The 27,777-nt window shown below is 46.6% G+C and overlaps 2 protein-coding genes across 2 annotated transcripts; one reads left to right on the forward strand and one right to left on the reverse strand.

Annotated features, from left to right (window-relative positions):
* Window positions 1–15,454: 15,454 nt before the first annotated feature.
* Window positions 15,455–20,895, reverse strand: LOC136965380 (carboxypeptidase O-like). The gene is made up of 9 exons (XM_067259518.1): window positions 20,749–20,895; window positions 20,006–20,069; window positions 19,710–19,811; window positions 18,427–18,537; window positions 18,193–18,309; window positions 17,826–17,919; window positions 17,420–17,622; window positions 17,240–17,324; window positions 15,455–16,873 (listed from the first exon to the last, which is right to left on the reverse strand). The coding sequence occupies exons 1-9, from the start codon at window positions 20,814–20,816 to the stop codon at window positions 16,572–16,574; spliced, it is 1,146 nt and encodes a 381-aa protein (XP_067115619.1). The 5' UTR covers window positions 20,817–20,895; the 3' UTR covers window positions 15,455–16,571.
* A 481-nt stretch (window positions 20,896–21,376) lies between these two features.
* On the forward strand, window positions 21,377–24,013 carry LOC136933338 (melanoregulin-like). The gene is made up of 5 exons (XM_067228655.1): window positions 21,377–21,465; window positions 21,665–21,845; window positions 22,913–23,003; window positions 23,284–23,444; window positions 23,731–24,013. The coding sequence occupies exons 1-5, from the start codon at window positions 21,389–21,391 to the stop codon at window positions 23,806–23,808; spliced, it is 588 nt and encodes a 195-aa protein (XP_067084756.1). The 5' UTR covers window positions 21,377–21,388; the 3' UTR covers window positions 23,809–24,013.
* Window positions 24,014–27,777: the final 3,764 nt, after the last annotated feature.

The following is a 27,777-nucleotide window of genomic DNA, read 5'->3' on the forward strand; positions in this document are numbered from 1 at the left end:
CTCTTTGGGCCAGTACAGCCTTCTTGTTTGGAGTGAGTCAGTCTTTCTTCCCGGTTTTAGATAAGATCACCTTAGAAACTCTGGCTCTGACGGAGAGAGACAGAGAAAGAGGATGGAGGAGAGAAAGAGACACGCAGAGAGAAAGGAGGGCAGGCAAAATGAGTTTAGTCTTCTTCTATGGGGGTAATGGAGGAGGTGTAATTAAGAGGTGGTGCTGCAGTGTTTTCCACACCATCTCTGATGGGTCCCTCTACTCTCTGTTTGATTCCCTGCTTTTCAGGCTCTGTAATGACGTACCTTGCCCACTCCCATCCTTCCATTATCCCCGGAGCGAAGGAGCGAGTGCCCGCCACTCTCCTCCGGCGCACTCTGTCTCATTACTGCTCCCAGCCGCCATGCTGTGCTCCAAGCCACAGGTAATGGCTCCAGCCCGACGAGGAAATTGCAAATGTACCAAGATGAAATATTACCAGGCCAGTGAAATGGTGTAAATCAATGGTTTATGGAGACTGACCCCCATCTCCATCAATGGTCTGCTGTCTTTTGTTCTCTCTCTCTCTCTATTCTCTTCTCTTCTCTTCTCTTCTCTTCTCTTCTCATCTCTCTTTCTCTCTCTCTCTCTCTCTCTCTCTCTCTCTCTCTCTCTCTCTCTCTCTCTCTCTCTCTCTCTCTCTCTCTCTCTCTCTCTCTCTCTCTCTCTCTCTCTCTCTCTCTCTCTCTCTCCACTGCTCCGATGGGTCTTGATGAGTGTGAGAGTAGGCTGCAGGTTGAGCCCTTCGCTCCACTGTCCTCTTATCTGGCTCCTGTGGAGGATGATACAGTTCTCGATTGCTAACACACAAAAATGGTATGTGTAAGCCATCCCCACAAAACCATTTAGCCAAATCCCAGCAAAAAGACCATGTACCCCAATCTTTACACACAATTTACCCTTTTTGACACATTTCTCAGGTTCATTCAAACTTCTTTGCAAAAGTCTAAACACACCTCTTACTTTAAGACACAATTATCACCATTATGTCATTCAGAAAACACTGCCATTTGATAAGTAAACCCAAAACAGCGCAATTCAAACACCCTTAACAACCAATTATCCATGTGTAAGCACTATCAAGCAAATATACTCAACAAGCAATCAGAGGTTTGGAATGAATACAAAGGTAAGCTCATCTGTACTTTGAAATCATGGATGCAAATATCAGAAGAAAAGGAATAATTGTCCAAATGAGAGGAGGTGGACAAGGGAGAGGAAGAGGCAGAGGAAGAGGAAGAAGAACAACAATCTCAAATGAGATCCATGCCACACTATGACAGAAATCCCTATGACAGAACAACCTTCTCCAAGCCATGGAAGAAGCTTGGGGGGACATTGCTCTTGAGTCTTGTCATGGATGGCTCAGGCATTCAGGGGCATTTTCCCTGCTGTTTGGCTATAGAAAACATTGCCTGTGATGTTGAGGAAAATCTCTGGCCTGACCCTGGTCAGAGATAGGATGCTGACCCACAATGAACAGTACTGTACTCAAGCTCTGTTACCCAGGTAAAAATTATTTGTTTATTTCCTTGTTTTCTTAGCCTTTGTTCCCCAAATTACAATTTACAGCAATACATTTGTGTCGTTGACTAACAGTACTACTATTTGTATACTGTGACCACTACAGTAACAATAGCTCAAAATGCAATTGCTGTATAATGTAAATAGAAAATAAACAGCCTGTAAGAAGGACAATTGCAGTAATTGTGAGTTTTATGACATCATGTCAAACTCATGAGGTGGAACATATCTAAAATTCAGGAACACGTTATAGTCAATGGTTCTTGAAAAGCTTTTTATAATAGTGTTTTCAATTCCTCCCAGCAGTGTCTAAAAGGTATTCAGAAGGTTGAATTTATTTGAGGGCTTTGTGTGTATTTTGAATGCAAAGTTAGGTTTATACGACAGATAATATGGTTTTGACTACTGTGTTTGATTTTGGGTCAAAAGCCAAGGGTTTGGCCAAAACAGTGCAAGTATGAAGATGTGTGTTTAGAGTTTGGAGAAAACACTGTACACATTCAAGAAATGTGTCTTAGCAATTGAGAAAAACTGTATCTAAAATTCAGGGACTCGTTATAGTCAATGGTTCTTGAAAACCTTTTTATAATAGTGTTTTCAAATCCGCCCATCAGTGTCTAAAGGGTATTCAGAAGGTTGAATTTATTTGAGGGCTTTGTGTGTATTTTGAATGCAAAGTTAGGTTTATACGACATAATATGGTTTTGACTACAGTGTTTGATTTTGGGTCAAAAGTCAAGGGTTTGGTTTTGGTGTAAGTATGAAGATGTGTGTTTAGAGTTTGGAGAAAACACAGTACACATTCAAGAAATGTGTCTTAGCAATTGAGAAAAACTGTAATAGGGGTCTGAATAGCTCTCCTTCACCCAGGCCTCTGGTTCAGCACTCCACACCCTGATGAAAGGAGGAGGTATGCATCACGGACGGACCAGATTACTCTATAATCACAAAACAGCCTCTGGATTCAAATTAGATTAGGTCGGAAATGAACGGAATATGAAGCAAATCTCTCAAATCGGGTGTTCATTTGTGGAGAGCGTTGGAGAGGTTGGGGATAGGTGGAGGATGGAAGAGCCAGACCCCAGACAATGCTAGGGTTTGGTTCTACACAAAGTGTACACAACACACACACAATACACTTGATGTTCTACGTACTTTACAGAATGCAGATCTAGATGATGTGTCTGATACGGGTCTTTGATTACAATGGAATAGTTTACTCTCAAAAGAAAACAAAGATGTCCCAGAATACGTAGTGTTTATTGTTTCTGTCTTTTTGCAGAGCAGGTTGGTACCTTGTAAAGAAGTGGGCGGCCCACAGGGAGTCCATCCAGACTTTCTCCTTCCGTTTGCCTGCAATCACACACCTGCCTGTCTCAGTCTGGGCAGCCGGCATACAGTCAGTCCCAGCCCACTGGGTCTTGCAGCTGTGTAAGTGTGTGTGTGTGTATATGTGAGCGTGTGTTTGTGTGTGTGTGTGTGTATCTGTGCGTGTGTGTCTACTGCAGAGCAGTACAAAATGAACCTAGCTGTCCAACAGCGCTGGACATCTGAGCACGCTCAGACAACCGTGGGACGCTGTGCACACGCCTACGTCGCCGCGGGAACAATGGACCCGGCCCTGCCTCTGACAGGCCCAGTGGGAAGGGGATTGCTCTGCTCCTGATTGGATGATTAGGGGCAGCGGGAGATCCAATCAGAGGCTTTCAGGAAGAGTGGTTTGTTTAAGTGGATTGGCAGCTGCTGCAGGGGGCGTCGGTCTGGACGACCCAGCAGGCAAACCCACATCTGGTCTCTATGTAACAGGCAAAGAGAGAGGTGCAGGGGGAGAAAGGGAGGAGGAGAGGGAGGGACAAAAAATGGGGAAGGAGAGGCTATCAGGAGAGAGTGAAAGGAGGGGAGGGTGAAGGGGGGCGGGGTGGGGGGAGGGAATGGAACAGGCGACTTCTTTCCATCTGCCAAGAAAACGGAATAACCATGGCAACGGGAGAAAAGAAAAGCAGTGGTGTTTGTCTTGTTTCTGACAAATCCTCTGTTTTCTCACTTTACTTTTCTCTAAGTCAACATCTGTCGCTCCCCCTGTGGAGAGGAAGTGTGCTGCACTGTTTCCATCTTTAATGAGGAGTTTGACAGACAGACCCCCCCTCTCCTGAAGGAGGGGGGGGGGTTGTGCAGTGACTTGTGCACCACTGCACCATCCCAACAACCATACTGAACAAATGATCCCCATGTTTACTAAACAGTCAGCCCACCATGGGGGCCAAATGAATACCACTTCTCCTGTTGAGTGTTTTTTCATGAGAACAAACTACTGTGTAGGAGAGAAACGTGAGTACTTCTGCTGTTCATGTTTTGTGATGGCTGTACATCAACGTCTGTTGTTGATCATGTCTGTTACATGAACCTGGCCCTGTGTCTGTGTGTGTGTGTGTGTGTGTGTGTGTGTCAGCGGGGTATTGCGGTCCATAGCTAAAACAGCCAATACCAGAACTTTAATAACACATGACTGTGACTTTCTCCCCATGAATAACCATTCTTTGTAGACTTGAAACCACAGAACCCTGACCATTATCCAACACACTTCAGTACAACACATGACTTCAGAGAGACACACATACACAAATACACACACACACTTGTATAGTGTTACGAGACTTGGCAAAATTAAACACCTTTCAATGTGGTAGACGATTTAGCATTTATGTAGAAAAACAACAACTTGCTGAGCATTATAAAGACTTGGTTGAAAACTAACAAAAATGTGATGATAAAATCTAATTTATCATCTATGAAGTTGTTGGTTTTGAACTGAACATAATATTACAAGTGAAAGTATGTGTTTAAGATATATAAAGCTACAGTCTTCCTCTGAGAAATATTAACTCTGGTAATTGCTGATATGAAATTCATAGTGTGATCTCAGCCTCCTTCCTTCCTACCCAATCTAGCCTGCTACAAGTAAACAAAGCATGCCATGCATCTAGTATGGGGAATTGTTGCACGGTAAATATGTATTAGCCTTTAATGGTTTATTCATTGTTCTCATCAGACCAGATATTCACACTTCCTCAAAGAGTAAGCATTGTAATTAAGGTGAGACAGTGTCCCCCCCACACACACACACACTTACACTGATACACAAAACACACAAACTAACATACAGACACACACACGCACAAGTACACAACGTGCACAAACACACTGAAACCAACACAAACATATCTAAAGGTTGTCTTTTGCAATTCAAATGACACCACACAAACAGATACATTTCAGGCTCTAATTGAATGGTAAACATTGTTGTGCTTGAGATATGCTGTTGTTGCCATTGTTACACTGTCCCATCATCAGAATTATGTAATTTTGTAGTTAAGATGATGTTGTTGTTGCACTGTGTCTGGTAAAAATACAAACTATTCCTTGGCACTAACCTCTAAGACACTGTTATAATTGTGCACTTACAGTCCTTAATCATCTGCTCTATTTGCTATGTGCACTTTGTGTAGCTCTCTTTGGATAAACGTGTTTGCTCAGTGAACAAAATGTTCAACAACTCTCCATGTGTGTTCTGTCTGATAGGAGTCAGGTGAGTTGTCTTCTTCTGTACACCCCGTCAGGCAGGGCTGCGGTCAGGGGCTGAGCAGGAGAGATGACGCTGTACAGAGGGGCTGCCTGTGCAACAGTGCCACCAAGTGGTCGGGAAAGTATATGTCACACGCTGCAGCGTGCACCCTTCTCATCCACCTTTTAAACTCTGTCAACACTTCTCTATTCAGTGGTGTGGAACCTCTCGTTGTGTACCAATCGTTGTACACAGGTCAGATATACACAGGTAACCCCCCCCCCCCCTGCCCAGGGTGACTCGAAACACCAAAGAGCCCAGAGAGAGATCAGAGAGCCCAGGATGAATTGAAAGACTAGAGAGACCAGGAACACTACAGAGAGAGAGACCAGGGAGAGCCATTCCACCAGCCCGTCTGTGTCTCCCTGCTCTTATTGCATTTGCTGAAAGGCAGTCTGGGGTGCTGCCTCCTCTATCCATCAGAGCTGATTATGTAATTTTAGGGTAATTGCACTCCCTCTTCCACTCACCCCTCCTCTCCCAATCTTCTTGTGCGTTTCAATGTGCCTGTGTGTGTGTGTGTGTGTGTTTGTTTGTATTTGTGTTTGCCTCTGTGCATGTTGTTGGTTGAGCTGACTATAAGTGTGCTGATATGAGTGTGTGTGTGTGTGTGCGCATGTGTGTGTCATCTCTACTCTGCACTAACCGGCAATAATAACTCTGTTTATCAGTGACAGAGAGCCGTATGCATATCCGCCCCTGTTCCTCAGCCAATCAAATTAGTGGCCCACCACAATAAATCACTGACAAACTGTTTATTAAACAAAAAGGCACAGATTGAATTATTAATGACAGAGATTAATTTGGGCCTGGGCGTGTGCTAGGGAGTACACCCCGGAGGCGCAGGGGGTTGTGGGTAATTTGACATATGACTTTTCTACGTGGCGTTGATGCAGCGCAGCGGCGGAGGTGATATAAAATAAACACCATCACTAACAAGCTCTTGTCAGCAAAGTTTCTTTATGTTCCTCTGGATTAGGATGAGGAAGTGCTCACAGCCATACACAGCCGGCCAATTAAGACCCTCCCCATTCCTCGTCAGACACTTGCAGGGCTCTACTCCCTATTCTTCTCCGAGATGCCTCCTAGTGTCTGCATCCATCCATCCTTTCATCTATCTCTCCATCTCCCTTTTTTTGTTCGCTGCTGTTAAACCCATCCATCCTGGAGACAGTCAACCACCCGGTGGAGGAGGAAGCTGGGAGCTGCTGATGGGACAGCAGGAGTCCCTCCCCAACTCGAATTCAACATCAGTGGAGGACAAAAAGAACAAGCGGACCCTGGAAAACCAGCTCCCAGTGTCTTGATGAGGAAGTAAGATGAATGTGTGTGGTGTTGAAGGTCTCCGGGGCTCTCTGAGGGGTAATGTGGGCGAGGACACCATCAGAACAACATAGATGTAGTAAAGTACTGCTGTGAGAGCTCTTCAACCACCTGGTCCTCCCAAGCAAGCCTGCTCCTCTTGCCCTCCCATCTGGTCTCACTCACTCTTCTACACTGCTCCGTGTGTGTGTATGTGTGTGTGTGTGTGTGTGCGTGTGCCGGTGTGTTTCACAGCAGAAAAAAAGCCATTCTGACTGTGTGTGGACCATTCATCTTTTTGAGTGTTCTCTGCTAGGCTAAAACCCCTCCACCTCTGATCAGCAGGTTATTGTATTCGTTATGATTAACTTCACACATCTAACACTGTTGTTTACACAACCATCTCTCTCCTGGGGTCTGAATGTTCCTACAGAAGGTTGGAGACTTTAAGGAGATGTTCTCAGGGTAAAAAGGAAGCAGTCTTAAAATGGATCAACAAAAGCTGTAAACACTAAAATGATAAAGCGTTACATATCAGAGAAAGTGTGTGTGTGTGTGTGTGAGTGTGTGTGTGTGAGAGAGAGAGAGATTGAGAGAGAGAGAGAGAGAGAGGCACAGTTCATGTACTCTCCAACTGTAGACTAAAGATCTGGCTCGTAACAGTTCCTCAAACTATTCCTGCTACACGCACACACACACACACACAATACACACACACACACACAGAGACAAACACATTAAAGTACATAAACAACCACATTCCATACACACTGTAAATCACGTACACTCTTGTGGAACTGGGCATGGGTGTAAAAAGGGTCAGTGGAAAGCACCAGAAAAGCCTTACATACTGTACTCACTTCCTCTTATCCTTTCTACCTCTCTTCCTTTCTCTCTCCCTCTCTCTCTCTTTCCACATCCTGTTTTCATATAAATCTAGTTCACACCCTCTGAATAGACCTCCAGTGTTTGTGTAAGGGTTTGTGGTCCATTAGAGCCTCCCACCAGCCCTGCGTTCTTCTCCCAGCGAGCGGCCCCAGTGAGGGGGCACGCCTGTGAAGAGGTCGGGGTCTGCTCACTGCTGGATGGAGGTGCCGTGACCACAGCACTCAGGAAGGGCTTGACACTGCACAGTGTACCCGTCCTGTGGACAACCACCACACACACACACACACACACACACACAGAGCCACTCACTGTGTGTGAGTGCGTGTGTGTGCGCTTGTGGGTCTTTGTGTGGGGGTGTTTGCAGAGTGCATGTGTGCATGTGTGCTTCTATATGTGCGTAGGTGTGTGTGCATCTGTGTATGAGCGTGTGTATGTGTGTGTGTGAGTCTTCCAATGTGGTCTGTAGCAACATATAAATCCCAGCCCTGGCAATGCTAAAGATGATGTGTCTCTGTGACCAGTCCAGTGCTCCACATTAGTGCCCATTACAAGTAATGAAGATTTCCAGTAATTTCTTTGGCCTGTTTGCTCTCACCGCTCTCAGTTTTATTTTTCATTATGAGAGATGAGAAACTTATTAAAAAGTTGACGTCTCTTCGACTTCGAAGATGAGAGCCAACCATGAGGATGTGGAGCTCTGCATTAATCTGGTTAGCTTGTTAGTTAGGAGAGGGATGAAGCTGTCTTCATGGGGATTATCAACTATAAACCTTCACTTCAAAGAAACAACTGTCCCCAGACACCAATCGCAGGCCTAGAGCGGGCACCCTGAAGACCAATCAAATGCCAGATTTGAGGATTAGACGAACGAAGAAGAGCACGGACAAGGGACTGGAAAATAGTCTCAGTTAAGACTTGTCCTAATTACCTGCTCACGGCCCTCATACTCCCCTTCCAACATCCACACCCACAAGGCTGGTGTCTTCTGACAACCCCCAGAAACATTTGCAATCTACAAATCATCATGTCAGACCTTCTCCTCCCTTCTCAGCAGTATGGATATGTCCAGATATGGGCGGGTGGCAGTTATTGCCCCACTCTGAACCAGTGCCTAATGAAGTCTCGTCAATATCCCTGAAGTCACACGGGCCTGACATGGGCTTTTACAACGGGAAGCCAACGGGAAGCCAGTACACACACACACACACACACAAAGAATGAGTTAAAGAAAGAGAGGGAGAGAAAGAGAGAGAGGGAAAAAGAAAAAAAAAGTTTCTCAATGACAGAACCTGGTGTTGAACATAGTAGACGGAATGTCACACAACTTTTCCATTTTGTTTACAATCCAGAGGCCTTGAACAGATGAAAGAGGGTCTGCATCCAATCCAGAGCACACACACACACTCACACACACTCACACACACACCCTCTGATGCCTCCGGGGCTGTCAGTAGTACAGACAGGAGGGGCTGCAGACTGCAGAGACACATGAACCCTCAGCACTTGTCAGTCAACAGGCAGGAACACGGAGATGCTGTCTGTGACCTGCAGCACCCCAAGGAGGTGTGTGTGAGTGTGTGTGTGTGTGTGGTGTGACAGCTCTGAGCATCCCTTCGGAGCAAGCGGTGGCAGTCACGGAGAAGTCATTATTGAGCTGCTCAGGGTCTTAGAGGTGAGGGGCAAGCTGGGCGCCTTGGTCTACTGAGAGGACCTCTCACTTCCAGACACACATACACACACTCGTGCTGACACACACACACGTGGACCGACATGCAAACACAGAACACAGACACGCGTACACAGACAGACACACACACGCGCACAGACACACACAGGCACAGGCACGTATCCATACATGCAGTGTCACTCATGGGGAGTCAGAAACCTCAAACCCCAGGTGTCTGTTCTGTTCTGTGCTGGATTGACGGATAGAGAATGGAACCGGGAGAGTTCCTTTGGTGGCCGTGGTGTGAACTCTCTGTAGTAGAGGTGTAGTGTGTGTAGATGTCGCTGTGTGAATATCAATGGTTGTGAGCTGCAGCTGAAAACCTGGATGCTTCGACTTTTCATCCTTCATCCAAGGAATAGAAGAGCATGTTGTGATTTAAAGTGTGTGTGTGCTGGATGTGACCTATGCAGCTCTGAGAGGTTCAGGAGTGTGTGTGTGAGAGACCAGTCTCCCACCTGGGGTCTTCTCTGAGCCACTCGACACTTATTAAACACGATACCACACACAGACAAACACTGTAAAAACATGCAAGTACACATGCATATAAAAACAGACCCACGTGCACACACGCACACACAAATAAACAGATGTAATATACAACAAAGGTAAAACAACTGTGGCTGAGCCCGCAGACTGGAAACAACTCTTTTTACAGGATGATGAAACACCTTCCTTTCTCCTTCATGTCATGTTTCCTTTTTTATTGCTTTCTAATTCCAGATTGTCGGGTGTGTGTGCCTCTCCGCTGGGTGGTGCTTCTCTCCCTGCTGCCTCTCATTACCGTCTTCTTTCTTCTTGGGCTCTGCGCTGGGATGAAGCACATGAGAAGAATTAAAACACAGTCATGAGCTGTTATCAAACCTGCATCTCTCTACTGTGATGGTGGGAGGGAGGGTGGATGGGAGTGTGTGTGTGTGTGTGCTTGCATTTGTGTGTGTGTGGACCTGTGCATGTGCGTGTGTGTGGACAGTAGGTACTTGTGGGTGTAAAACACACTTTTTATGTAAGGTCAGTGAAGCCATCATCATCATCCTACCCACCCCCTCCGTCTGTGGCAGCAGGGGCAGCATGGTGGGTGTACTCGTGGAGGCAGCAGAGATGCAGGTCTCCGGTCTCTCTGGTCATTAGTTAGCGCTGCTACACCTCCATGCATACAGAGGGCCTGTTTAGACAGACCTTCCTTCTCTCTAGTATCTGACTGGCGGCTCATCTGTAAAGACCTGCGATGCTACTGTCAAGAACCAAGTATGGGGGCATGGATGGATGGGTGAGGGGTGGAGGGGGTCCTGGATGGATGGGTGAGGGGTGGAGGGGGGAGGGGGAGGAGGGGGTCCTGGAAGTAGATGGATGACAATGATGGGACATGTTTGGTGACTGATGGCACCATGGGCGGGAGTTCAATTTGTGCCCAGTATTAAACCACACATACACATACATACATACATGCATGCACACGCACGCACAAACGCACACGCACACACAATCCGTCAAGCGAGCTCCCTCATTCAGGAGGAAACCCACACAGGAACCAAACAGCCATTTCGATGCACATCAACGGTCAACGACACGCACACACACAGTCTCTCTCTCTCTCTCTCTCTCTCTCTCTCTCTCTACATTTACATTTAGTCATTTAGCAGACGCTCTTATCCAGAGCGACTTACAGTAAGTACAGGGACATTCCCCCGAGGCAAGTAGGGTGAAGTGCCTTGCCCAAGGACACAACGTCAGTTGGCATGACCGGGAATCGAACTGGCAACCTTCGGATTACTAGCCCGACTCCCTCACCGCTCAGCCACCTGACTCCCTCTCTCTCTCTCTCTCTGTCTCTCTCTCTCTCTCACTCCAACCATCATCTGTTTGTAGTTCTCTTGAATGCATATGCATGTCCACGCCGAGGTACGCAGCTGATGATGTCTGCTAATCACTGCCCAGAGACACAGAGGAGAGCTGGAGCAGAGCTGGATCATTAGAGAGGTGATGGATGTGAGGTGGTGGGCTGCGCCGTGTGGAACGTGGGGGTGGGTTTAGGCTTCGCTTCGTTGCCGCGGGAGCCACGCTGAAGCCTGTTTGTAATTCACGCAATAAAAACCTCACCAGTGATCTCGATACGGAACGTACACCTGTATCGTACTGCTCAGTGATATTTAAAGGTCTAATTAAGCCTTCCATCTCTCTTTTTTATTAACTCCTAATCGTATCACACTTGATAAAGTACGGATGCTGGCTGTAATCCAGACGAGAGCTAATTGTGAGAGCTAATAGACTGTAGTAGTGACGCGGGAACGAATATAATTTTGACACGGGAAAATCAGGCTTTGGTTTCTGAAGGAGCCCCGTGACACCAGTGGATGTGTTTCTGTTGTATGGAGTTGGTGCCTCAACAGAATCTGTGGTGTGGCTCCGAATGGAGAGATCAGCCAGTGTCTCTGTAGACACAAGCACACTGTGAGATCTGCATGGCCGTACTGGGGGTGGGGGTGGGGGTGGGGGTAGGGGCGGGAGGTGTCGGGGGAACGACATGAATATGGTAAGACCCCAGTCTGGGGTGCAATCTGCTGGGAGGATGCTACTCAGAGCAGCCAGGCTGGGGAGGGGAGAGGAGTTAGAGGGGAAGAGGGGAGGCATTGTGGTGTGTGTGTGTGTGTTCTTGTTTGTGTGTGTATGTGGTTGTGTGTCAGTGTGATGAGTTAGTGTGACGATAGATAGTCACTAATGCTGCAAGTGTGATGGCAGTCTCAAAGCATGAGAGTATCTGTGAGAGAGAATGTGTGTCTATGTTTCTGTGAGAAACAGTGTGTGTGTGTGTGTGTGTGTGTGAGAGAGAGAGAGTTTCTGTAAGAAACTGTGTGTGTGAGAGATAAAGTGTGTGTGTGTGTTGGGTGGGGGGGGGCAGAGAGGGTGTTAGAGTGTGAAGCTGCACTAATCAGCTGCCTCTCTATACACTCATAACTGCCTTCATTAGTAGAGCTGAGCTGTGGTTAACACATTCTCGCTGACACACAGCCGTGCAGGGGGGGATAATGGGACTTTATATAGACTGTGTGTGTGGTGTGTGTGCCCAAAGTATGTGGTGTGTGTATTCAGCGCATTTTCACATGTACTGTATGGTGTTATTTGTGTGTGTGTTAAAGGGAGTCAGGTGGCTGAGCGGTGAGGGAATCGGGCTAGTAATCCAAAGGTTGCCTGTTCGATTCCCAGTCATGCCAACTGACGTTGTGTCCTTGGGCAAGGCACTTCACCCTACTTGCCTCGGGGGGGGAATGTCCCTGTACTTACTATAAGTCGCTCTGGATAAGAGCGTCTGCTAAATGACTAAATGTAAATGTAAAGTTCACCATGATACTGTACACTGTATTAGCCATCTTTTGCTGATGTGTCTCATTCATATGCAGTGTGAGTGGGTGGTCTGTACATATGGCAACCCTGCCTCAGGCAAAACCAGTCACATCATACAATAAAACTCTCCCTCCCTCTTTCTCTCTCTCTGTCTCTCCCTCCCTCTTTCTCTCTCTCTGTCTCTCTCCCTCTCTCTCTCTCACACACACAATAATATCAGTAAGCCTCAGTCTCTCTTGACAAACCCACAAGGTCACGGGGAGCCACAGAGAGAGAGAGGGTCTGACTGGCCTGTTGACTTCAGGGTTAGCTGTAACTCTTGAAAGAAAGTAAAATATTTCCTCCTGTGTCTCTGAAGACTGGTGCTGGATGCACTGCAAATATAAAAGCAAACAGTAAACTGAGAACCTGGCTTTTCCTCTCTCAAAATGCTACGACCGCTTTCACCACTAATCTTCTGGGTCAACATCACCATCTAGTGGCATCGAGTTTCAGATAGTTGTGAAAGAGAACCAGACTAGAGGAACAATGTAGTAGTAACATTGTAGAGTTTAAAGGTTATTACATTATTGCAATAAGCTAACTAATAAAAATTAATAGTCTATGATATTTTCCTACACTCCTTCATTATAAATGCCTGAAATGTATTTCCAGAAACAGTAGTTTACCTTGTCCTCAGCACAGTGTACCAGACTGTGTACTGAACGTGATCAGGAAGTGACAACACATGTCTACATATCCCAATTGTAGAGTCTCTAAAAGAGGCTTGCTCAGTGCTGATCCACAGACACACCCCACTAGACACGGTAGACATCTCCCACCAGAGAATCTAGATCTATCTCCTCCAGCCCCTGGATGATCAAGGCTATCTGTTCTCCCACTGACAGATGAGCCAGTCAGGTGGTTGTCCTCCCTTCCTGCTGCTGAGCCAAGGGTAATATTTGGAGGGAGATATTTCATGGCGGCCCTGACAGTCAGCAGAGGGAGGGAGCGAGGCGGGGGCTGAGCGAGGCAGCTCTGATTGATTTACTGATGTTCTCCTGAGGTAAAGCTCAGGCCACGGGGAACTGCCTCGACGCACAGCGTTTCAGGTAACCGATGGAAGGCCGGCGTGGAAGTATCCGGCAACAGAGTGATCATCCGTCAGAGGGAGGGGTGGCGAGGGAAGGAGAGAGGTGAGGAGGGAAGAAGGAGGCAGGGAAGGAGATAGGACAGAGGCAGGGGCAATGAGGAGAAGACGGAGGGGGTAGATGGATGGAGACGAGCGGGGAGGTGGGAAAGAAGCGGGGTAGAAGGAGAAAGGCAGGGAGGGGCAGAGGGGAAAGGTGGGGAGGGGTGAGGACAGACTATGTAGGGAAGGAGGTAGAGGGCAGGGCATTCGCAGACTCTGAATTCTGCGGTGCCATGTCAACATGTTCTTGACAAAAATACAATTTACTGACAAAGTAATACATTTCAAACAGCTGTCCTCTCTACCTCTCTTGTTGCCCTCTGTGTACATCTTACTTTTTCTCCCTCACTCTATGACTATTTCAACAACTCTTTCTCTCTTTAACCAGGCCTTGTGGAGTTCAAGGTCATGATTGTAATTGAAGAAACGAACAAGGAAAAACAACAAGGAGAGGAAGACACTAACGGGCTGAGTGGTTATCAGTGAACCAGACCATGGACTGCCAGCTTTAATCAGCTCAGCTCAGTCCTAAGAGAGTTCAGGTAATTCCTCTGTGCCCGCGCCAGGTCACCTTGTGAATGTCTGGATCATCATGCAGAGCCAGGCTGGGAGATAGGGTGGGTCTCCCAGAATTTGGACGGGGACAGACAGGCAGAGAGACAGGCAGAGAGACAGACAGACAGGCAGAGAGACAGACAGGCAGAGAGACAGGCAGGCAGAGAGACAGGCAGGCAGAGAGACAGGCAGGCAGAGAGACAGGCAGAGAGACAGACAGACAGGCAGAGAGACAGACAGAGAGACAGGCAGAGAGACAGACAGACAGGCAGGCAGGCAGGAAGGATGACAAGCAGACAGACACCGACAGATAGTCAGGAAGACAGACAGACAGATAGTCAGGAAGTCAGACATTCAAGAAGACTCATAGACAGACAGACAGAAAAAGGTTATTTAACTGAATACCTCTTTAGCCACTGTCCGTGGCTTGAACAGAAGTAGCCTGTGTGAGTATGTGAGTGATGGATGGTACACAGCCTGGCTGCTTTGGTTTATGGATCCTGTTGATTTACGAGCCTGCGGGTCGGAGTAATGAATCTGGCAACCGGATCGCTCCGCTCCTCAACTTATGACTCCATAGCTTCTCGTTAGGAGCGAGTGCTGGGGTAATGATCTTAATCAATAGATGCTCAGAGCCTAGTGCGGTACGGGATGCAATCGATAAACACACACAAAGACACACACACACACACGTGAGGATGAATATGTAAGTAGTGCTGAGATGAAACATGGTGGTTTGTGACTTGCTCTAGCTGTCTTAAGATCCAAACCACCTCTGTTACAGTAGCATTGAACAGAATTGAAGACTTACGCAACATTCTCACCGAATCAAAAAGCTCCCCCCTAACATCCATATTGTAATACCACTGGGCTGCATTAGAAATCACTGTAAAGCCCTATGGAATGTTGGCATGGGTCAACTACCAGGCTGGGCTCTCCTACCTGAACAAACACTGGCTCCAGCCTTTCCCCTTAGCTGACCACCAGGAACCGGTCAGCGCACAGCTGGATGTTTTAATGGATTTGGAGGATGTGTGGAGTCATTATGGTCGTCTCGGCCATCCCAGCGGTTCCATACCTAGCTCAGTAGAAGCTGTGTTTACACAGCCAACGTTCGTGACACTGCATGGAGCCTGAAGACCATACCCTCCTGTTCCACATCACACACTATGAAAGAATCACATTACAATGCCCATGGAGATATTATTATATCTCTATACACGCTGTCAGCCATGTCACAGACGAATTTCCATGAAACCAACTCATCATCTGAAAGGACTCAGAGACATTCCGTTCTGTTTGTCACGTTTAATTCAAGATCTTTCAAAATCTTGCCTTTTAGCGCCTCCACTGACTTCAGAAATACAGTTGCTGATAGTGTAGGCAAAGAAACAGTTAACATGTTGAGACAATCATAGCTCAAACGTTTCTAAATTTATTTTTCACTTTCATCAATTAACTGCAGAATATTACTCATCAAACTCTTTTAATCAGTTTTTGTAATTGGTGTGCTGTTCTGAGATTGAACAGTTTTACAGTCCAATATCTCTTTTACTTTATTCCAGCACTTAACAATCCAATCAAACAGCATACATTATTTCATCATCCAATAACCTGCGCTGTACTGACTTTAAACTGCACTACGCCCACTCCCATGTGAAAAACTCACATCTGATTGGAGCACTCACTCATCAACAAATTAAGCCATCACTGATAGGCCCAGGGGGAGGGAAACAAGCCAGAAGAAAATAGGTCCAATTAATCACTGTGCCTTGGTATTGATTTCCCCCTCTCCAGAGTCTCACACCAGCTACAGCCAGGAGATACTTCAGCACAGACATGCAACCGTGTAATTATCAACCTCCATCTTAATGGAGAAGAATGTAATCTGCTGTTGGAGCTAAAGAGAGTCACATGAGTCTGAAAGATCTGGAGTGTTTGTCTTGGTGATTGAGGAGAGCTGAACCCAAGCCAAGCCCAGCAGCTCTGAAATCTCCATCCAGCAGAACTTGACCAGAGTGGGCTGGAAGCTGGGGCGAAGCCAGATATGAGCCTGACCTTGGTCAGGAATAGTATTCGAAAGCCTTTGAATTACCTCGCATTTGTTTGATCAAGTTTGTCAAGAAAGGCTTGCCACATTAATCTAACAGAACTTCTGAATGTACTCTATCTTTTTTTGTGATTAAATCAGTATGGTTGCTTCATTTCCTCCTTAAACAAGTATCTGCAAACTGTGTAAATTGAGGCTAAGGTGCTGTTGAACGATGAACAGATTACAATATTGGAATATTTACATCCTCTGCATCCTGACACAGAGATCCTGTGTGAGCTGCAGTCCATGGAGCACTGCTGCCCCCTGCTGGAAAACTAAGGCACGATTTGATTGGAAAATCTGTGTTCGCTCTTCTTCCTAAACTAACACCCCAGTGGTGAAAGCCACCACTGCCAAACTGCTCCATAAGGTCATAGCGGTAACCATGGAGATGGGAGCTAGCCCGGCCGCAGTGTTAGGGAGGGTGGAGTTGCTGAAGGTTTTGTCATGGACGTAGGTGATCATGGAGAGTGCTCCAGCGAAGGCCTCTTCACACGCTGGCTGGATCTGGTCCTCAGGGAGTTCGTGGCCAAACTGACCCTTGTCCCTCAGCTCAAACGTGTAGGAGAAGGGGATGCCTACCAGCCTGGCCCAGTCCCTGGAGGAACCTGAGTTAGGGTCTGGAGAGAGAGGGGGTGGGGGGAAGAGAAAAAGATACAGTTCTGGGGACTGTAAGGGAGTCAGATGGTTGAGTGGTTAGGGAATCAGGCTATTAATCAGAAGGTTGCCGGTTTGATTCCCGGCCGTGCTAAATGATGTTGTGTCCTTGGGCAAGGCACTTCACCCTACTTGCCTCGGGGCGAATGTCGCCTACTTACTGTAAGTCGCTCTGGATAAGAGCGTCTGCTAAATGACTAAAATGTTTTAAAAAAAATATGTTTAATATGCACTGGTATGGCGAGAATAAAAGAGCAAGAGGCCAGTCCTAGTTGATATACACAGACAGGTAATGTTTGGTCGTGTATGACAGGTGTGACTCGTCTTACAGAGGACTTGAGGGGAGGTGCCCACTGTGTACTCCAAGCCATGAAGAGCCTTCATAGCCATCGCAGCATCTTCACCCACTTTGACCTGCAGAAATAACATATTACTGAGCCCTCAGCTACTGTCACCTACTGACAGAAAGGATCGGAATGAACTCCCTCAGCATTCCCCCTCCCCCTCACCAGTTCATCGTGGTTGGGGGCAGCTATCTGAGGGTGTCCATAGGGCAGTAGTAGCAGTTGTCCATGAGAGTGGATGGTGAGGAAGAGGAGGATCTGGTCAGTCCTGTTCCCTACGAAATCTGTCACAGCCTTGGCCTCCTTCTCTGAGACAGCTGCCTTGCCACAGTATGTCTGCTTGCAGCAGTCAAATGACACTCCTACCACTGGGGGGCAGAAGAGGGACACATTTATGTAAACAGCTCACTACCCAAACATCAACAAAACGTAATTTTTTTAACTTTATTCTGGTACTTTGAGACATTACTGCACCATCAACTCTGAATGAAAATGGCCCGGGTCTGATCCAAGATGGAGGAGCTGAAGAAACAGTATGGCTGTTCTAAAGCCTCAGTCGACCTCAACTCACTTCCCCAGTTGGCGTAGAAGTTCCTGTTGAGGTCGACCCCGTAGCAGCTGCAGCCCTCTGGAGGGAGGGTCCTGGACTTCCTCCACAGGCGAGTCTGTGAGACAGAACCATCAGAACCATGTCTCAGATCAGTGTCTCTCACAGAGATCACACTGTCACACACTGATAGCACTTTGAGATTTTACCTAAATATAAAGTGCATCACAAATAAAATTATTATTATTATTTACGGACAAATGGATCAGTGTAGTGATGAAAAAATTGTGCTCTGATATTATTACGAGCTCGTGATTGAACCAGTGTTTCTGCTTTGATCAACCTACTTCCTTTTCATGACAAAGATACCTGGCATGAACACATGACTCACACTCTGATTGGTCCATGAATACATGTAGCCATCCACGTTCAGGACAGGAGTGACATAGATATCCAGGTTCAGGAGCATCTGACGAATCTTGTCCTCTGTTTTGTACCCCTGCAGAATCTGTTCAAAAGATTTATCAATGTTGTTGTTACAGAATATGTAAGGCTACTGTGTCTCAATTGTGTGTGTCTTTGAGTGACGTAATCTGTGTGTGTGTATACTTTGCATCCGTCCAACCTCTTTGACGAACCACTGGCAGAAGGCAGGAGCAATCCATTCCCGAGCATGGATGCCACAGTCCATCCATATAGCCTTCTTCTCTCTGACCTCTGGGTTCCTCACTCCTATCTGGTACCACAGACAACACAGGCTAGGTAACCATGTAGCCTACATAACTATTACCTTCAACAGACAAATACAAACATGTTGTGGTCTACAACATAGGAGAAGGGAATTGCTAAATTACCTTACCAACCTCCATAATCTCTACCGTGGACATCATTTCTAATAATTAGTGTTCCTCCGGTAGGAGAGGTTTATGGTCAGGTTTATGAACAATATTTTTTCCTTTAATCTAGGCTACTTCCATCTGTCCATTCTCTGTGGGTGTGGTCTGACAAGGATGCCCTGTCTTTGCTACCCCTTCCCTCCCTGCCCTCTAACGTGATTTCTGGTTTCATTTAACTTTATGGCATTTCAATTAACCGCTTTGTTCAACTGTCTACCATATGAGTCACAGAGGGGATACACATTATATCAGGCCGTTTTGTCACCTGATATAATGTGTACCCCCTCCCCTAACATGCAAAGCGTCTGTCCTGCCATCATGTGTGTTCTTTTCTGTGTTCTTTTGGTTACAATGAACAACTGGAGATAATATGGATATGTCATAATATGTCTGCACTTTTCTAGCAAAAGTTACAGAGGGGATACACATTATATCAGGTCTCCACATAAGAAAACATGTGTCCAGATTGGTGTGAAAGGATGATATAACTACCGACAAACAATGTTTTGAAGTTTAACTCCATTATCAAGCAGTTACAGTGGGGTCACACATTCTGATGGCTGCTGCTTGTCAGATATGGTGACCTCTGTGGTACTGGCTCTGTGAAGACTCCAAACAGGGCTGCTGGACAGCACCCAGGGCTGGTTGGAAGCACCAGGGAAGCCCTGGGAAGCACCAGGACTGGTGGGAAGCACCAGGGAAGCCCTGGGAAGCACCAGGACTGGTGGGCAGCACCAGGGAAGCCCTGGGAAGCACCAGGACTGGTGGGCAGCACCAGGGAAGCCCTGGGAAGCACCAGGGCTGGTGGGAAGCACCAGGGAAGCCCTGGGAAGCACCAGGACTGGTGGGCAGCACCGGGGAAGCCCTGGGAAGCACCAGGACTGGTGGGCAGCACCGGGGAAGCCCTGGGAAGCACCAGGACTGGTGGGCAGCACCGGGGAAGCCCTGGGAAGCACCAGGGCTGGTTGGAAGCACCGGGGAAGCCCTGGGAAGCACCAAAGCTAATGATCACCTTGAGGAGTGTGATGTTCCTTCCCTCGAAGGTGTGTCCGTAGACAGAGGAGGAGATGAGATCTGGGTTCTCCTTCACCATCTGGTCCATCCAAGAGGAGATCTGAGGAACACAAAGACATCTGACTGGATCCAACTGTACAGTTGTACATGATGAAGTATCATCATGAATCAACTAATAACTATTTTTATGACTCAAGTGGGACTATATGGGCTGAGTTGTCAAAACATTCCCAGCATTCATGTGCCAGTTTAACCATGAATAACTTGTACAGTTGATGTTTTGAATTTTCTTACCTCTGATATGGGATGGTACTTGGTGTAATTGTAATTCCATGGAGTATCTTGGTGCTCAACAACTCTATCAAATAGAGTAGATATATATGTATAAACATATTATTAAAGACAAGCAAAGGTAAGACTACATCTTACCCATCTTAAGGGAGTCAGGTGGCTGAGCGCTGAGGGAAGCGGGCTAGTAATCTGAAGGTTGCCAGTTCGATTCCCGGACGTGAAAAATGTTGTGTTCTTAGGCAAGGCACTTCACCCTATTTGCCTCAGGGGGAATGTCCCTGTACTTACTGTAAGTCGCTCTGGATAAGAGCGTCTGCTAAATGTAAATGTACATCATATTGTCAAATATCCATACAGCCAACCAGGTTAATTGTAAAAACAAAAAACAAAGAAAAGGGCAAAGAGCAAGGGACAAAGTGCACGATCATAAAAAAATGTCCTCTTTGGCATGTTGTTATCTATTTATTTTGCATAGTAAAAACATGAAACAGACACACATTACGTTTCATTCAGTTTTTGGAGATTGGCTCTTGACTGATTTCTGAAGAAGCCTCGAGCGACAAACTAATCGTTATATCCTCAGAATGGACCGGCTAATGTCTACAAAGTTGGCCTGGAAGGAACAGTTTTGATTGGGTGCAAAGACTGTACTTGGACGTTCATTTGATCCACAATTGTACCTGTAAATAAATACATACTCTACAAACGTAATACATTCTAGTAGGTAGGTCTACAGGTAAACTCACCTGTCTGAGGTGCCATACGGCATCAACTGTACGAACAGAGCGATGAGAAGTTTCCTGGAGTTCAACATTATTATGTCCTCTCTTTATATATCCCAACAATGACTGCTTGCTTTAGACTGGTATCAGATACAATTAAACGGGAAAAAACATCACCTGACCCACACATCCTTTTCTAATTGCTGACAGAGAAAAATACAGTCGGACTCAAGTTCCTCATCTTCGCACAGACGCAGAGCGGGGTCGTAGTCCAACACGGACACGCCCTCTCTCAGCCCCCTTCCCACCAACTGTGTAGGTCCATAAACGGTCTCCAATTACGCACGAACCTTCGAGCACAATTAGCGGGTCGAGAAGGCCAAGCGCTGCATGCTGCCCGCATGAATAAATGGTGTCATTCATTCACTGTCCATGTATCTCCTGTCTAACTGAGTCACGTGTTTCCTAATTCAACACCGCAGCCTTCTTCGGACAGATAAGGCGCAAGTTGACAAAAGTAGTGACTGAGGCGGGCAGTTGACAATCTTAGTCTGAGTTTGATGGAAGGAATGAATGCAATCTTCGTAAAAATGCAACCACTGTCTGATCTTACTCTGGGATAATACAGCCAGGTAGTTAATGATTTTTTTTTAGGTAGGGCTAAATGGGAGCGTTGTACACTGTCTGTTGCTGTAGGCAGTATTTTCAACATGACGGAGACGAGAAGAATGCTATTTTACGGTAAGAACTCCACCAAGTTGTAGTTTTAGTTGCTGTTCCTCTGAATCCAGCCATTATATTATAGGACATGTAGTTGTTGGCCAATACTTGCGCTGCTACAGTGAACTCAGTAATTGAGTAAATAAAAAAATAAAAACCTACAACGTAATAATAAAATAACAAATCAGATCCTAAACTAAAAGCAGCAATGTATTTTCAGGATGCAGGGTGGCAGGGCCAGTGAGTCCAGCGGGAGTGAGCCAAGCCCGGATTGTGTCTCTGGGGAACAGCAGGACTGGAACCCCTGGAAGAGCCCCCAGATGTCCACTGGACCGGTTGCTTCAGACAGGGAGCTGCAGGTGTTCCTCTCCATGAGGAACCAGGCAGATAAGGATACTGAGGTGAGTTGATGCAGGATGTATGCAGGACTTAAACAGGGACTGTTTGGTCGGTGTCCACTGCAACCAAAGAAACCCTCACATCGACTGAATTTATCTTCCCAAACACCAAAATGTAATTTTTGTAATCTATTTCTGGCAGTTTGAATGCTTACACAATAACAAAGTTATCAATCTCAAATAATGACAGAAATACATTTCTCTTCACATGTCCCAGTCAACAAACTGGTCAGAATCTCCTGAAAACACCAGTTCAGACTGGCTTTTGATTAGGTTTACATTAACATAACCCCATTCTCATGAGCATAAACTAGGATGCACGTATACACTCAATAACACACAAACACATACACCCAGACCACACGTTTCTTTATTAACTTATTCTCTGGTTTAAGCCAATCTAAGGTAACCTAATAGTGTTGGGTCACCTGACAGCTGTTATGAGAGCCATAGACTTTCATTCATTCATTCATTTATTCAACCATAACTACACAACTCAATATATATTTTTATCTACAAAGGTAAAACCCATGTAGTAATCTTGCAAAAAATACTCAAATCGTTGTAAATCATAGCTGCATGTGAAATTATAGAAGATTAAATCATACTTAATTGTGGCACCATCAAGCTCCACGAGTGCAGAAAGCCATAAGTTCTGGATGACAACAGCACACAACATTCCCAAGCACAAAATGACAGACATTAAATCTGAAATCCCATGGCACATTCACAACAAACACACCCTCAATTACCAAAAGCACCAGCGCATGACTGCACACGTCAGCAGGAGGCTGAGCCAGGATCCTGCCCAGAGTTTCTGCTGAGGGACTCAGCCATCGAGGGAATCTCAGCCTGGGACAGGGACAGTATTGCGCAGAGAGCTGCCTGGGTCGAGATGTAGGTCAAGGTTTCATCTCTCTACCCAGTACCCTATCACCAGGCCTGGCCTCCTTCTAGTGCATCACCCCCATCTGTGGTTCTCTAGTTCTCTCTAACTGTCTGTTTGTATGTGTGTGTGTGTGTGTGTGTGTGTGTGTGTGTGTGTGTGTGTGTGTGTGTGTGTGTGTAAGGAGTGGGAGAAGCTAAACTATGACATCCACACTCTGAGGTGTGCCCGACGAGAGGTCAGCACCAGGTGGAGGAAGATCCTGCAGCAGCTTGGTGAGAGAGCTGTCTCACTTCCTCCCTCTACTGCAAAGCCACTCACACCCAGTCATACCCATTACATTACACTTAGCAGACGCTCTTATCCAGAGCGACTTACAGTAAGTACAGGGACATTCCCCCCCGAGGCAAGTAGGGTGAAGTGCCTTGCCCAAGGACACAACGTCATTTAACACAGCCGGATTTGAACCGTCAACCTTCTGAGTAATAGCTCGATTCCCTAACCGCTCAGCCATCTGACTCCCTGTACACTGTCTCTGTGTATGTGTGAGTCCAGGCTACGAGCGGGAGGTGGAGTCGTTGCTGTGTGTGAATAAAACGAGCAGCATGAGTTCGAGGAGCCTGGTCCAGGCCAGAGAGCTGCTCCACACCCTTACGGAGGACACCAGCCTGTTCCCACAGGGGGTGTCTCCCCAGGACAGATTCCTCTTTGTCATGGTACATACGTACACACACTACTGACGCACCAGGGGTTCAATAGTTTAATAGGTGCATAAAGGAACGATTGTGTTCACCAAAAAGCGTCCTTGGATTCTTTTATGAACAGAAGCAGGGATGGAAAAATAGGATAGACGTTACATTTTATAAATAGGTCACTTAGATACGTAATGTCTAAGCTTGATTAATCTCTTAGATCTGGGCTGGAGGGCACAGCAGAGAGGAGAACTTAATGATAGGTTCTTGTCATTTTCTTGACGTTTTGTGTTCTTTTTTTTCTCCTCAGGATAGATTGGTGTCTCTTGATAGTGCTGAAGACTTCATAACACTGGCCAAGCAGAAGTACCCAAAGAGAGAGGTGTGAATGGGGAGAGAGAGAGGGAGGGAGAGAGAGAGAGGGATAGAGCAAAGGAGAGAGAGATCTTGTGCATGTGAATGAGAGTGAGTGTACGTTTCAGTGCTTCACAAAAAGGTTTTTTGTTAAAGTGCTTTTTTTTTTTTTTTTAACCTTAGTTGAGTTCTGTAGCACATCCCCAATCAACTTTGTATTTTTTAACTAAAAACTTTTATTTATCAAATAATATGTTTGAATTGCACATGTAACACATTAATTACGATGAAAAATAGTCCAATAAAATATGACATTACAATTTAACATAACGCTCCTCTTACTACTGTTCTTGTAATAATTGCCTTGTAGAGACATTTACAAAATGTCCAGCAGGGGGCAGCAAATACTACAACTCCAGATAGGAAAAAAACAATCCTGGAAACCTGTAGAGTTGCAATGATGTTAAGATGAGTAGGGCTTTGAGGGTTATGAACAGTCATGCACAGCATTCCTTCTCACCTATTTATGATCAAAGTACTAATAACTTTATTAAGTAGTGAGTTTAACTGTGTGTTACAGGTAGTATATATCTTATTCTAACACTGCTAGTGAGTGTGCTGCTCAGGGTGACCTACATATAGTTCTCTCCCTGGCCCAGTTCAGGGGGCTGGAAACAGATGTGGAACCAAAAGAGGCGAGGCCAGGGGAGAGGGGGGAGTTTCATCAGGGGGGACCAGCTCCCTGGCAGGGCTTCCATGCATTGTGGAAAGCTGCTTGCTGCACCTTGTTCTCATTACCCCACCGTGTGTGTATATGTGTGTGTGTGTGTGTGTGTGTGTGAGGGGGGTGGTATACACGTGTGTGTGTGTGTGTGTGTACTTGGATGACATATCGTATGTGCAGGAGTACTGGAAGAGTTCATGACTGAGCGAGGGATCAGGCCCAAGTGTGTGATTGTGTGACCTGATGACGTCAGCTCCTTTCCATGAAACCTTAGCAGCTCCCCAGCACCTCTGCAGACAGCCCTGGCTTTTAGATCGTTTCAGTTTCACTGGGCTGATCTTCAGTCTGACTGCACCTTTCTGCTCTGACCCGGACTGGGGCCCAGTGCTGGGGTTGAGACTGATCTGGGGTCAGGGCACAAGACACGTATAAGACTTGGGCGTAATACAAGTCTTGATAAAATAAGCCTAGATGCACAAACTCTACAGTGTCAACTGAGTGCACCTTTGAGACAACGTCAATTGTGCCCTTTTAGCTACACAGATGTGCAATTCTGCCTTCACAAAGACACACAGGAAATCCAGTCAAAACAGGAATGGTTTATGTTCCATCACAGCCCTCACATTCTGCTTGCAGCATGGAGTATCCAGGCCTGGCCAGGCCAGTCTAGTCTGAGGTAGGCAGTTGATGAAGACACCAGACCAGAGACTTGGAGAGAGGAGAGACAAGTAGGGAAGTCAGGGGCAGAGATGGAGAGAAATACCATTAAACTAGAATAGGTCTTCCAGTTTGGGTCACAGAACCTCTACTTAGCCCTTTTCGGACCAATCAGAAAACTCTGGCCATGCCTACCAGCTTTTGGCAGGGGAACAGGATGAAGGCTGCGAAAAGGACAGCGGTCTGGGGTCACATGGCCTAACCCTTCCAACTGCTTGACTCCCTCTGGTCAAATATTTCACCAGAGAATATGAGGCGTGTTATCCACAGCTGCATGTCTTCTGGGGCTGGATACTCAAACACACTCACCACCCCACAGGCACAGAACTACAGTCAAAGAACTACAGTTGCCAGGTTAGAACGGACTATACTGTCGATTTAAACCCTAACAGATCGTGTGAGCCGTTTACTCAGCAAATGTCTGCGTATTTTCCAGATATTGCAGCCCTCATACGCACACGCTCGCATTCGCACACACGCACACAGGCAATGGGGACTATGTGTGTATAGAAGATGGTTTTCTCATCATACAGGGGTCTTTTGGGGTGTGTTGATGTGTCTGGCAGACTCTTGCCACTCCTGTCTGTAGGCCTCTCTCTACCCTCTGGTTCCTTTTATTCCCTCTCTGTCTCCCTCCCAGTCCTCTCTGTGGCTTCAGGCTAAATACTCTCCCTGCTTTCTCTCATCTCACCCCGTTCTTGACCTCTATATCATGCATACAGACTTTCCATTATCTCAATGTTGCATCCTCACTCCCAGTGCTCCATGATTTTCTTCTAGTACCTTCTATGACCCTCCTCCCTCCCCTTTTCCTCCCTCCCCCCCCCCCCCCCCCATCCTCCCTCCCTCCCCTCGTCCTCTCTACAACCAGCAACTTATCTCCCTGCTTCACGTGACTATGCATGTGTGGTTGGAGCTGATCTGTTCCTGGTCAGGGTGTGTGTGTGTGCGGAGACTCTTACAATCCACTCAGCTCCCGGAGCCTTAGGCATGTCTTTAGCACCGTGGTCAAGCATCGACCCCGAGACTGGCGTAATTCCCAGATGGGTCATGGGCCGTTCCTCCTGGGGTCTGAGCGCCGCCCCTCTGGGGGGGAGAGGTACTTCATCATCTGCTCTCCGTGTCTGTGGGGTGATTAAAGTGTCACTGAGGAGGGATGCATGACACCATGACATCAGAAAGCCTCATCCCTTTGGTATTTAGTGTAAACAGATTGTTGTAACGAGGGAGAGGAAGATCTAGAAGGATCTGTGGTCTCCGTCTATGCCGTTTTCTTTCAGATGACAGACCTGTCTGAGGAGAATAGGACAAGGAAGCTACCAGAAAAAACTGTCCTCTTCTCCTCCTATTCCTTCTCACAACAATTGGCTGCAGGAGAGAAGCATTGACCGCTGATATAACTCGGTCACTGTTCAAGGTGTTCAATGGAGAGGGTTTCATTAGCATCCATATGGAGTTTGACAGAATCTTCCCCTCAAGTCTCTCAGTGAGATACACCCCAGGGATGGATGGATCCGTGTGTTTATGGTTGCAACACAACACTAGGCATGGAGGGAATGAAACTGGGGTTGTGGTTCCACACCAGGATGCAGGGATGGGGAATGGTGGAGATAAGTTAGCCGGTGGATGACAGTCTGTCATACCATTAAAGATACTTGGCTAGATTCCGAGCTAACTACCATTAGATTCCTTGCTTTGCTTTCAGCTGTTGGGTTTGTGGATTAGAATCATGTCTATCTTGCTTAGAAACAGTACAACTTATGGTGTAAACACACCCCTATAGACCTGAAATAGTAATTAACATATTTGAAAAGCTCCAGATGTAAATGTGTATTGGTAAACACATGCATGGCACACTGTCACACAAATGAGATGGTTAAACATCTGGAGTGTGTGACTGTGTGTGTGTGCATGCGCTCTGTGTGTGTGTGTGCATGCGCTCTGTGTGTGATTGTTTGATTGCTGGCCTTGTTGGGAAATCTTTAAGTAGTGAGACATGCTTTGAATTTCTTCTCCCTAGTCTATCGCTGTAGGGTGATTAAAGAGTTTCTCGCTACAGAACATCAGAACTAAACATCCCCCATCTCCCTGGCTGGCTAAACTCCCTCTTCTCCAAGCGCTCATAGCAGGGAAGGCCCCTGGTGTGGAGCTGCTGTTTCCAGAGACCCCCATCTCTCTTCTCTTTTCTCTTCTTGTTTCTCTTCTCCTGTGTGTGTGTGAGAGTGAGCACTAAGCACGTTCCTGCACGTCTGCGCGTTGTGTTTTCACAGTTGGCTAGACACAGTCGGAGACAAAGCCATGACAAGAGGGTGGGCTCTGAAAGAGAAAGGGGAGTACGCAGACTTGTTTTGTTGTTTCGGAGGGGCTCTTCAGGAGAGCGGCAGACAGTGACTCACACCCCTGTATATCACCTGGTGAAGGCTGGAGACGCTCACCTGTGTGTGGGCTCTCAATATACCAGCCAAACGAGCCGTCACGTGTGTACAGTTGTACACACCACACACCATCGGCTCCCACTGCTGGTGTTATCCTGGATACTCAGATACACATGGCTCATAAGCC

This window comes from Osmerus mordax, chromosome 2, assembly GCF_038355195.1.
Source record: "Osmerus mordax isolate fOsmMor3 chromosome 2, fOsmMor3.pri, whole genome shotgun sequence".
NCBI classification, from domain to species: Eukaryota; Metazoa; Chordata; class Actinopteri; order Osmeriformes; family Osmeridae; genus Osmerus; species Osmerus mordax.